The sequence below is a fragment of the Oratosquilla oratoria genome, chromosome 12, assembly GCF_046742065.1.
Source record: "Oratosquilla oratoria isolate Oo_2021 chromosome 12, ASM4674206v1, whole genome shotgun sequence".
NCBI classification, from domain to species: Eukaryota; Metazoa; Arthropoda; class Malacostraca; order Stomatopoda; family Squillidae; genus Oratosquilla; species Oratosquilla oratoria.
The window spans coordinates 6153499-6167270 of NC_134788.1; the positions used below are offsets into that span (position 1 = coordinate 6153499).

The 13772-nt window shown below is 37.9% G+C and overlaps 1 protein-coding gene across 3 annotated transcripts in view; it reads right to left on the reverse strand.

Annotated features, from left to right (window-relative positions):
- Window positions 1-3237: 3237 nt before the first annotated feature.
- Window positions 3238-13772, reverse strand: part of LOC143030923 (uncharacterized) — a 311312-nt gene continuing 300777 nt past the window's right edge. For 2 of the 3 annotated variants that reach the window (XM_076194185.1, XM_076194186.1), the window contains exon 30: window positions 3239-4210. In XM_076194185.1, the coding sequence (XP_076050300.1) occupies window positions 4130-4210 (81 nt within the window). In that variant the 3' untranslated portion in view covers window positions 3239-4129. Of the gene's footprint in view, window positions 4211-13772 lie in introns of all 3 variants that reach the window. The other variant, XM_076194184.1, reaches the window with a different exon arrangement.

Genomic DNA, 13772 nt, shown 5'->3' on the forward strand with positions numbered 1-13772 from the left:
TGATGCATCACAATATGTGTATTATAAAATATAAAGTTACAGCTGTTATACTCATTCTCATTCACCCAGAATATAACCACAGAAAATGTGATCAGGTCTGTTTACAAAATACTGGGGTCACTCAATCAGCTACTACAAAATTAATATACCCAGGACAATAATGCCAGCATCCTTGTGCCCCAAGACACCTATGTAGGCGTCATCATATTCTAGGGATTAACACCCTCTCAACCAGCCTCCCATCCACCACCTCATGTATCCTTATTCAAGTTCCTCTTCTTAGACAATGTTCACTATCATCATTTATTTTTCAAAATCCATCACAAACATATCTCTGCTATAAATTCTTACCTGGCACCTGCCTCACTACTCCACCTATCAGATTATCTCCTACTTTTCATACTGAGATTTCCAACACCACCATATCTACATTCCTCCCAAATCTCTATACTCATATAAATTACGTTTCTCACTATCAGGGCTGTATGCACTCATAAAAGCCCATATATCCCATCCTAAGTTCATCTCTATGTACATTATCTTCAGAGACACTCCCTCCCAATCCACCACACACTTATCCATGTCATTATTTACCAACATTGCCACCCTTTCCCTTCCCCAACCTGCCAGATATGCTCACCTTTCCCCTTCAACTCAATTTCACTCAGTGCTAACACGTCCATCTTCCTTCACACATACTACCAATCCCTTACCTTTTGCTCTCATCCATACACATTTAACCCATTCAACTCCGATGACAAGATGTCTTGTCATTTGGTCAAATAAAACAAAAAATCATAATAAAACAACAAAATGTTTGATGATCAAACAGCACCAGAAAAATATGACGTCATATTTTTCTGGTGCTGTTTGATCATCAAACATTTTGTTGTTTTATTATGATTTTTTGTTTTATTTGACCAAATGACAAGACATCTTGTCATCGGAGTTGAATGGGTTAACTGTTCAATTACATCCTTTTCCTGGACCCTCTTGTGCCTTGACTTCATTGGACAAAAATACAAAGTGAGGAATTCCTAGTTCCTTCACCATCCCATTTAATTGCCTTTTACAACAGTGATTCCCAGCATGGGTATCATCACCCCCTAGGGGGCTTTATTGTGCTAAAAGGGGGCACTAAACATTGATGCTTCACTTGAGGGGCAGTGAGTATACATAAGAGGTCAATGGGACCATATTAACATGTCTTTTTTAAAAAGTTGATATGAATAATTCAATATTAGTGATTCTTTAAAAACAAGTGCTCCCAAGTATCAACATTTACCCTGGCATCATGCATTTAACAGATAAAGTAAATTTACAAGTTTGATCACAATGAACTTACAAGTTCACTCTAGTTTAACCCATTCAACTCCGATGACAAGATTCTTGTCATCGGAGTTTAATGGGTTAATCACTTTATAAGTCATGCTCCATTCATTCTGCCACGCAAAGTATAACCATTCTGTTCCATAACCTAACTTTTAATTTTTTTCTAAATAGATCAGTATTTTTCATTTTATCATAGTAAAATTTTCTTAACCAAACTATCACTTGAGTAACACTCTAGTGTTATCATTTTATACATACATATACTAGTCTTCTTCCCCCTTAAAAAGGAGGTAGTCAAAAAACAAAGGCTTAAAAAACACTCCCACTCATTCCATCCCCAACATATTCCACTCCCTTCCACCCATTTATCTTGGTACCTCCTGGATGACGGGTCATCCCTACATCTTGTCCACTGCCTTGGGTCAGAAGCAATGTTGCAAGACCTGACTTTGCACCTGTTCAATTATCATTTTATAAATTGATAAATTGGCACCTGTGGCTGTACTTCAGTGGACTTAGTATCTGTTGAAGAGTTGGTGATGATTGTAAACTGTTGGTATACCTGACATTTTTTTGGTATCATTATTTATTTTTTGTACTTTAAATTACCCATTATTATGTCTGAAAAGCAAAAATGTTGACAGTATAGTGTAGAATATTTGAATTCTGGATTTATTATTCTAAAAATCCACAACCAATGTGTCTTTAAAGATTTCTTTTTTTTTTCTCAAAATCATGAAGCCTTCAAGACTTTTGCAATATAAGATGAATTTATTATACCTAATAATCTAGAGTTTTATTTGATAGGGGCAAGGAAGTGGGGTACTGACAAAAAAAAATTTGCCTAAAGGGGACACTAGTCCAAAAAAGTTTGGGAAACACTGTTCTAGAACATTCATAGGAAGTGGTGGAATTTTTCTTCCCTTCGCCACAATAGAAAGATGTCTCACCCTTATTAGACTAGTCCCTCTATCAACACTGCCTTGTTTGCATTTGTGTACAACTTTTAGTGATTACTTAAAAAAAATATTTCATACAAAACAAAATTTTATTATATCTTAAAATTGCTTTAGTGATTTACTTATCATTTCATACAAAGTTTACACAGTTTGATCTTGTACATATACAGCATGTAGACTGTAGTTTCAAAACACAGGAATTTTTCCATTTCTGGCACTTTGGTCACTACAACTTTTGCAATTTGGAGATTTCTGAATTTCACATTTTTAGATAGAGGATTCTCAATCTGTAGTAGCAGGAGAGGAGGACTTGTCAATTCTCAGTATTCCTCATGTGAAAAAGATAAAGGAAATACAGTTGAAGTTGACCGAGATCTTGGGGCCCAGTCCAGGGACTGTCTGTCTGCTCCAGATGAGGGTGAGGGTATTAAAAGGTTTTGAAGGTGGCAGGATGATGATTCTCTCTAAAATTCTTCTTGCAGGGCCATCACTAGCAGGTACCCATCATTGGTCCCTCTACATATATATATATATATATATATTATATATATATATATATATATATATGTATATATGTATATATACATATATATATATATATATATGTATATATGTATATATATATGTATATATGTATATATATATGTATATATATATATTCTCTTGTAGACATACGAGGTTGAAGGCTAAAGAGGATCCACTGTTGATTATTTTATTGTGTGTAGCTTCAATACAATGCACAATCTTTTATCTTCAGATTTGATGTTTCTTAATAGTTTTCCTATTGTTACCGACCTTTCGGAACTTCCTGGTTCCATCTTCTGGGCGATCTGATGTGCAGGGTCTGTGGATGTCTTATTTATACTTGGAGTTGGGATCATAGGGTTTTCTGCAGGAAGGGGTCTCCTCTGATTGGTTGCCTTGGGCCAATAGGGGATCCGGGTTACTGGAGGTCTGGGAGACCTTTCCCAGTGCTTGTAGGCCTCCAGTAACCCGGATCCCCTATTGGACCAAGGCAACCAATCAGAGGAGACCCCTTCCAGCAGAAAACCCTATGATCCCAACTCCAAGTATAAATAAGACATCCACAGACCCTGCACATCAGTTCGCCCAGAAGATGGAACCAGGAAGTTTCGAAACATCGGCAACAATAGGAAAACTATTAAGATACGTCAAATCTGAAGATAAAAAGATTGTGCCTTGTATTGAAGCTGCACACAATAAAATAATCAGCAGTGAATCCTCTTTAGCCTTCAACCTTGTATGTCTACAAGAGAATATACTACCTGGCTACACACAAATATATATATATATATATATATATATATATGTATACATCTTAATTTCTGAGTGGGTCATGACAAGTGGTGAGGTGAACTATTCTATTAGTAAATTACATTGGTTATCTTCATTCTAATCATCTATTCAGACCAAGTGAAATTACCTTCTGCAGCACCTTCGCTTGGTCACGACTTTCATGTAAAATCAACAGGAAATCATCTGACCTGACTTTGCACCTATTCATAATTAATCAGCAGTAATATAAAACACTGCATGGTAATAATATAAAAACCAAAGCCAGTAGTACTATCACAAATCCCATTAATCATTTCCACAAAACAACCATCTCTAAATCCAAGATACATTATCAATTGATTGGATTTCAATATCCATGAGAAGGTACTGTGTTTATTTCATAACCACAGATTAGTCCACCTTCTGAATGGTAGTAGGGTTAAATCCACATGACATATTGTACTACCCTTAACCCATTTTTGGAGTACATTTTGATATATACATAATTTCAGCCTAAGCCATCAACTTTGGGGTAACTATGGTTAGGTGCAGGTATGTGCCAGCTGCTGCAGACCCAATCTCCTACCACTTTCTTCTGCAGATTTCTGACGTCCTTCTGTCACCTGAAAAAAAAATATATATATATAAATAATAATGAATAATATACTGAAATAATTATTGCATTTATTTTGCAATTCAGGGTGGGATAGTACAGAACTCCATAAAAAAAAAAAAGTGGAGTTGTTGCGTCTTGCCTGCAAGAGGTTCCTCTACCATAAAAGAAAAGAAGACAACCAATAAGAACCCAGTTTCCTATAAAGATCAATGCCACCCATATACAAGAGGTCACCAAAATCCCACCTCCACAAGAAAGTGGAGCCCTAAGGAGCCTGTTTCTGGATCAGGCCCAGACACTCATTCTATTCTCTTTATCACTTCTCATCAACTATCTCCTCTTCTTTTACTTGATTTTTTTTTTTTCATTATCATAATTTTCTTTTTTACATAAAGAGGTCATTGCACTGGGGCCTGGCCTCTCACATGTAGCTGGAGACAAAGAAACCAACCAAGACCCACACACATATCCAAAATATACAGAACCAATAAACTTCTCATGCATTGGAGGGTCAGGTTCCTGCTTTGGATCTTGTCTCAAAGTCTTGCATCCCTCTCCATCCTATCTAGTACCTAAGGAGCCCAGATCTCAAAACAGGATTAAAAAACAGAAAGGAAAACCAACATCTACCTCATCACTTCCAAGTAGCATCTCTGGGTATTTCCAAGATTGAAGCGGCAAAATTGACAGTGTATTCAGTCATTGTTTTTCCCACTAGCAATAACTTCATTTTCCCAACTAACAACCATGCATCTTCTGGTGTATGATGGAAGGGGCAGGAGATAATAATCTCTGGGGGGATTCCTTGGTTACAACCCACATAGCAGATGCTGTAGTGCCGGTGTTTGTCCTGTGCATGGATGGGGAATACCACAGCTCAGCAGCAGCAGCCTATATGACTGAATAAATAACCCTATTCAGAATTTGTTCTGCTTACCCCACATGGGGAAGGGGCTAGATAAGGTGCTCCAAATATAGTCTTCCTGAACCTAACCAGGATGGGGAACTGCCTCTAGCATGGTTACCCATAATGTGGTATGAAGAAGAAGAAGAAGAATATTAATGATGATAATAATACAACAAGAGGAAGCAAGAACCTTCCCAAAAGCAAAGTTCTTCTGTTGCACTCCCAAATTGGCCCACAAGACTTCCCAGTGAGCAAAGTGAAGAGGCCCCCCCATCAAGAACAATCTACAATGGTCACACCAGAGCAACTACCTACCCTCTCCACAGAGGGTAATACCTGCCACTGTCAGCATTATTAAGTGACCCAAAAACCTCAATTGATAATACAACCTTGATCTCATTAATATTGCATTCCCGAGCCTACATAGTCCTGCTAACCAAGATAAACAGCTCCTGACTTTAATTATCCAAGATTCTTGGTCCTGAAATCTATCAACAATGAATCAATAATGAAGAGTATATGATGAATTTTAAGGCAAATGTGAAACTCACTGTGACATGTAGCCCCCTTGGAGAAATTCTAACATTAGAACTAGAAGTGATCAACAATGGGTACTTGAAAGTGGTGGTCCTGCAAGATGGACAGCAAAGGTGCCCATTTTCAAAACCAATCAACCCTCTAACTTCCATCTGGAGGTGCACTGGCATTTGTTATCTGGACTGGGCCGTATTTTTCTATACATCAAAAAATTAGAAAAAAATCCAGAGAGCGGTGACCAAGATGGCACCTACACTATCAAATTTAACATATGAACAAAGATTGGAGAAATTACAACTGATAACACTAGAACAGAGAAGGGAGAGAGGCGATTTGTTGACCATCTTTAGAATTATGAAAGGAAAGGAAGTTCTTGATAGGGATGACCTATTAAAAATGGGACAAAAGAGAAATAAGAGGACACGCAAAGAAACTAAAGAAAGACAGTTACAGAAGAGACCTGAAAAAGAACAGCTTCTCACACAGAGTGATTGATGTCTGGAACAAATTGAACAGTGAAACAGTTAATGCCAGAAATATACACGAATTCAAAAGTAAATAATACAATAACGGGTCATAACGAGCATCGCTCCAGGCCTGTAAAATACAACTAGGTAAATACAACTAGATAAATACACATGGAGAGCTGACAACTGGTGACTGTTTTCCTCTCCCTACTACTTTTAGTTGGTGACACAGAAACAGTCTGACACATTTTAAAAAATTGTGAAATTATGTGAAAAGATTGTGAAAGATCAGTGGACCTAATGTCTTAACCCATTAAACTCCGATGACAAGATTCTTGTCATTTGGTCAAATAAAACAAAAAATCATAAAACACCAAAATGTTTGATCAAACACCAGAAAAATATGACGTCAGATTTTTTGTTTTATTTGACCAAATGACAAGAATCTTGTCATCAGAGTTTAATGGGTTAAAGAGATGAAGATTCTGGCAGACAGTCAGCTTTTACACAAGAGTGACTGATGTACTGCAAGAGAGAGAGGGATGGGTGGGCTGTGTGTACCTGGACCTTGAGAAGGCATTTGATAAAGTACCTCGCAATCGATTCATGTTGAAATTGAAGCACATTGGAGGGCTGAGAGGCAAACTACTTGAATGAATGAAAGATTTGTTGGAGGAAAGATACATGAGGACAGTCGTAAAGGATAAGATGTCAAGATGGAAAGCAGTAACAAGTGGAGTTCCACAAGGTTCAGTGCTTGCACCAATAGTGTTAACCCATTAAACTCCGATGACAAGATTCTTGTCATTTGGTCAAATAAAACAAAAAATCATAAAACACCAAAATGTTTGATCAAACACCAGAAAAACATGACGTCAGTCCTCGCTTCGAGCGAGGACTGACGTCCTATTTTTCTGGTGTTTGATCAAACATTTTGGTGTTTTATGATTTTTTGTTTTATTTGACCAAATGACAAGAATCTTGTCATCGGAGTTTAATGGGTTAATGACATGATGGAGAGAACAAACTATGCCAACATGTTTACAGATGATGCAAAAATCATAAGAGTGAAAAATGAGACTAAATGCTACTGCTAAAAGATCTAGACACTATTTTTGCATGGAGCCAATATTGCAAAATGAAGTTCAATACCAAACAATGTAAATTTCTAGAAATGGGCAATGGAGGTAAAAGACCATCTTTAAACTATTCCTTGGGAAATCAACTCATTACAAAGGCAAAAGAGGGAAAAGATTTGGTAGTATTGATAAAATACAACCTGTCACCTGGTAGACATATCAGCAGGATTGTGGGGGAGACTTACGGACTGCTGCAGAAGATTAAGAGGTCGTGAGAAGAAATTGACCTCTTCAGTACGGGCCAAAATCTCGCGGGCAGCATTAGCTGCCAGACGTACGATGTGTCGTAATAATACTCGCATCATGAAATACAACCACTCCTCGTTTAATGACGACAATTGGGACCAGTGCGCCGTCGTTAACCGAATTGGTCATTAAGCGAAAGTGTATACATATACGTATATGTACTGTATGTACAATGTCCAGCAATATATGTATCTTTATTTTTGTGTATTTCCCTCTTTTATACAGTACATTAAAGATTTATTTACTGTTTATTTACGGTGGTTATGTTCCCGAAATTACCGTATATGACCAAATCCGCGTATGCTGACATTCCATATTGAATACCGGGGTATTTTTTTAGTTTCGACCATGGGCGCAATATAGCAATGGAAAATTAATTATCAATTTTGTAAATTAAAATGTATCAACGTAATATGCAATTTTGTGGGCGGAAATGAAAGTAAAAAATACCATGCTACAAGAAAATATGCTAATGAACGAAGTCGGTAGCATAGGATCGGGACGCCATCTTGTCATCTGCCAACGTCTCTCACGAAGACGACAACGAGGACGAGCCGGATGACATTTAATTTGCAGGTAATGATTTATCAAACACAGGTTAGGTTAGTTTAGTTTAGGTTAGGCGAATTTATCATCCTTTCATTTCCTCGACATCGGCATCTATCATAACAAACATGGTGTACCATTCATCCGACATGACTTCGTTACTTACGAAATTTGTTTTAGCACCTTTTTTTTTTATTTCCGCTCACAAAATTGCATATTACGTTGATACATTATAATTTACAAAATTAATAATTAATTTTCTATTGCTATATTGCGCCCATGGTCGAAACTAAAAATTTACCACTACCGGTATATATTATACCCCAGGTAGTTTTTCCAGCTTGCAGGATGGTAATGTAGACCTAAGCTTCAGAACACTTTACCTCACAGCTAATATCCACTGTACAAGTTCATTTATAACATCATACAAATTTGCCTCAGCCAACTTAATTATCGTACACGACGTCGTAACTTCGGGAGATTTACGTTAAACTAATATTGGTCTGTCATAAAGCCCGTCATTACTCCAAGTTGTCGTTAAATGAGGAGTACCTGTATAGTCACCGCCTATTTCGATTGTTCTCTCTTTCACCCGTGAATTTTGATAACCATAGAAAATGTGATGAAGACAGTTTAGAGAGTATGTCATTATGCAGGGGCAACTACAATAAATATAATCAAGATGCCGATATGGCAGCCTCACGTATCCACTTGCTCCTCATGCCGCCTACGTATGCGGCACCGTATGGAAGGGGTTAAGGAAGACATGCCTAAAATATGTAAAAAAAAAATAGTTTTCCTTATAGATGCATAAATACTTGGAATGGTTTAGAAAGTGATATGGCCCAAGTTGGAACAATGCATGAATTAAAACTAAAGATGACAATTGGAAATCAAGGTTATACAGTAAGTTGGAACTGGACATGAACTTTAAGTTGGGTTTGATATTTTGGTCAGTAGGAGATGTACTCCCATTTCTCTTTATTCAACACTTGCCAACTGTCACTTGTGTGGACATTTGGGCCCAGGACATAAACAAACTCGCTTTGGGAATTGGCCTAAGACAACCACCAATCTCTGAGGCGGGTTTATCTCCTAGGCCCAAACATCCACACAAGTGGTGGTAGGTGAGTGTTGAATTAAAAGACCTAGGTGTACATTACAATTAGGTAAATACAATACAGACAACAGTTCAAAGTTTCTTCACACAGAAATGTGTGGAAAAGTTGAAAAGTTCTGAGGACCACTGCCAACCAACCACTGTGGTAATGTAGGCTTTCCACTTAGTGAAACTCAAGGCAATGATTGATTAGAAATAGAGTCAAGACCTCAATATGGAAAGTCAAAGTCTTGGCAGACACCTCAATTCAAACATCATCACAAAGAACATTTAAGACCAGTGTGTGAGTAATCCACACTCTCTCTACCTCTATGATATCACACAAAAGAAGAATAATGTAAAGAATAGTGAGACAATCAAAAGTAATACAAGTATGTAATATTAGGAAAACCATAAACAATAAAAAGATCAATACCTCAGCACTAATAATGATTTTCAACCAGCCACAATTTCCAACATACCTGACTGTAGGCTATTTAAGATATGAAGTAGAGAAATGCCAATGTTTTGGACACACTAGACAACAATATTACTGCCTAGGTGTTTGTGTGCATTTCTTATCCCCAGTACATGGTATCCCATGCTTAAATCAAGCCAAATGTATACAATTACAATGAAGACCATCCTGCATCCTCCTCAAACTGCACAATACAGTCGAACCTCGAAAGCCCGGACCCCGAATGCCTGGACCCTCGTATGACCGGTCGAAATGAACAAAGGGCGGACTTTTCAAGCAAAGTTCCCTATTTGTCCGGTAGGTGGCAGCGACGGCCGTACACGTGTACTCAAACCCGGCCCAGTCAAGCCGACACCAGGGCTGCTGTTTCGTAGAATTTTGTACCAAAACATAGTAAAATACATGTGGCAACTGCCAAGGACATGAGGAAATTTTTTTCTACATAGCGGGCTGTTAAAAACATTAAAAAACTCAAACTTGTGCTAAAATCATAGAACTAGTTATCAAATAATAAATGGTACATCAAAATATGACTTCTACTGGTAATTGTGTTACTTATAAAATATTATACCCCAAAAGATATGTTTTTACCGTGTAGAAAAAAATTCTACACTAAAGTTTCAGCTTTCTTTTAGCTAAAAAAAAAAAAAAAAAAAAAAAAATTATATCTTACTGAATATGTTAGGGCATGGGGGCCTTATATACATTCAAGAACAAAAAAACTAGAACCAATATTTTGTCAAAATTTGACAAGTATATCTTGCTATGAAAGGCTGCACACGCCCGAGTAAAATGTATGCCCCGGTATGGCAACACTCCCATTCTACACGGCAGTGTAGAAAACGCGGCAACCCTTGGGGATCGGTGCCATCTGCGTAGAGCTGATGGCCAGGGGTGGTTGCTGCTGATTGGCCCCCAACTCTTGGGGTTTCATGCACGCAAACAACACAACATACACTCTATAAAGGATTTGTGGGAAAACCCAGTTTCGGCTGTGGCCTTCCTTGAGGAGACGGGACTGCTCGGACAGACAGTCTAGGGAACGACAACAACAACAACAACAACGCGGCAACCCTGGCTGCCACCACTGTCCCGCGTGCATACCTTCTGATATTTACAGTGTACGTAATAAAAAATACAGTACAGTACACTGTATATACATTACATTTACATGCCTGTATTACAGTTATTATTACAGAATTATTAGTATTATAACATTATTATTACATTATTGTTATTATTACAGTGTTAGAGTATTATTCTTATGTGTTTCTATGCCATATCGTACATAACCTATACATATACTGCTACGAAAATCTACGGGTGTTAGGGCGATATTTTCGATGACCGGCCTTTTGGCATGACCGGTCCACCCTTCCCCCCAATTAGTCCGGGCTTTCGAGCTTCGACTGTATATCAATACAAAACAGAAAATTCTCAGTCTCTGACTCAGAAGACATCAGCTTGTGAGAAGTAAAAAATAAGTATGATCCAGCATGATCAGACCAGGAGTCAGTCACATATATGGAAGCACCAGTCAACGTAATTCACCGCAACCTCTAAATTGAAACCACAAGATGAAATCCATCCTATGCCTGAGCCACTGACACACACTAACACCAAACCATATGCAAACAAGTGTGTCCAAACACCATACACAAATTTAAGTACAAACTAGATGTTGCGAGATACAAAGATGGGACAGCACAAGCATAGCTCCCCTTCCCGTAGAATACAACTAGGCAAATAAAAAATAAATAAATGAAAATAAATAAATGAAAAAGAGGTCTTTGAAAGGCCTATATTTTAACATACTATTTTTCCATATCTCAATTATTTCTACAAGTGCTCGCTAAAGAGTTTACTTATGTTCCTCTCTAACTCACCCCCACCTACCCTCACTCTCTCTCTTCACTTTGTTCCAATATATCTTTTCATTCTTTTCAAAATCCTTTGTCAAACTCCTACATCATTTGACATGTGCCGCCCTTGTCTTTGCCTCTCTCCCCTTGTATTTTGGTTCTCTATCCTTCTTATATCTTTGTTTTCTTTGCTTTTCTACCTTGCATCCATCCAATCCCCATACACTTGCCCCCTCTTTCAACAATGCCTTCACCTCTTTATATCACCATTCAATACTGCTCCTGTTCCTTTCCATCTTCCTTGTTCCACAGTGAATTTGAAACCCTTTCATTGGTAAAGAACCTTAAAATTCTAGGCCTCACATCATTTTTTATACTCGTATGACCTTATACCTGCACATCAAAGATCTGACAGTGATAACAAGAAAATATACATACTAGTATCAATTTCAAACATGGTCTTTGGACAATAGAAGGACACTAATCACTGTCTCCAAACATTTGATAAGGAACACTTAACTACACTTCCACAGAAAGATTCTGAACAATCAGGAAAACAGATGCTTTACTAAATGTACAAAATAAAGCACTATGAATGCTACGATGCACCACAAACACCCCAATAGAACACCTGCACCCAGAAACTGAACTTGTTCCCATAAAATATCATGCGAAATTCAAAGATATACAGATCTATGCTTGAGCCTTAAGACCCACTCACCCATTTCATTACATCACACAGAAACAACTCGTTGAATGTAACAATATTACACCAGCAGTGTACTTCTTACAGCAATCTGCCACCTGTTCCATACCATACATCCACACAAAAACATTTTCACAAAGATTGGAGAAATTACATCTGTCATCACTGGAACAGAGAAGAGAAAGAGGTGATTTGTTGACCATTTTCAGAATTATGAAAGGGATGGAAATTCTCGACAGAGACGACTTATTAAAGTGGGACAGAAGAGAAACAAGAGGACACCAAGAGAAACTAAAGAAAGACAGCTACAGAAGAGAGCTGAAAAAGAATAGCTTCCCACATTGAGTGATTGATGTCTGGAACAAACTGAATGGAGAAACAGTGAATGCCAGAACTATACACGATTTTAAGAATAAACTGGATGTGGAGAGATATGAAAACAGGTCACTATGAGCATAGCTCTCATCCCGTAAAATACAACTAGGTAAATACACCAAACTCACTAAAAAAGAGCTTCATAACAGACCATAAAACTCAATCTTCACCAATACCCCCCAGACATCAGCCCCAAAGAAAAATTCCTCTCAAGAAAAGTAAGACCCACACTAGCACCCTTGTGTTCATTCTGGGCACCATCCAGCTCTAAAACAGTACCAGCACAGAAGAAGAAGCCTGGCCACAGAGTCAAATTGCCCTAGATGCAACCACTTATTACTAAATTCCCTACTACTCCCTCTATCTCTTGATTCATTCCCTATCAAGCATTGAGATCTCCCAACACTACTGCATGACATTCCTCCCAAACCTCTAAGCATTTATTCAAGCCTCCTTTCCTCTTGACTCCTCTCACTACAAGATCCATATGTGCTTACAAAAGCCTAAATTTCCATCCCAGATTAACCTTGAACATACTTTCCTCCAGTCCACTATGCATTTTCCCAACTCATCACATACCAGCTGAGCTACTCCTTCCCTGCCTTGCTTCCTCCTCACTCCTGACAATCTCCCACTACACTTCCAAACTCAAAATCACTCCTCCCTTTCAACTTAGTAGGGAAATTTGTGAGTCAGTTGTTGTTTAAACTTCATCCTACACTATCCCAAGACAAAATAATATTTTTTCCCTGAGTGATATAGAAGCCAGTCCTGTGGCTGTGGCCAGTTATCTAGGAGCTTTGAGTGTCTGGCAAGAGACACCTGGGACACTGAACTGACAGATCAAACTCACATGAATTTGAAAACAAACTGACCACTCCCTTTATTTTCTGCTCTGTGGGACCCATATGTGAGATATTTCAACTTTCAAACAAGCTGTTCATCCTCCAAGCTGTTCTAATAACAAATTCTTTGATTCACCATGGTTCTACACCACAAATTCAAAGTATATAAATAAGATTTGGATGCAAGTACAGAAAGACAGAGATAATGAAGTTATGCTTATATATATATGACCATACAAAATCTTAGATGAATTCATATCAATCACAACACTAGCCAAGAAACTAAAGAAAGACAGTTACAGAGGAGACCTGAAAAAGAATAGTTTCCCACATAGAGTGATCGATGTCTGGAACAAACTGAA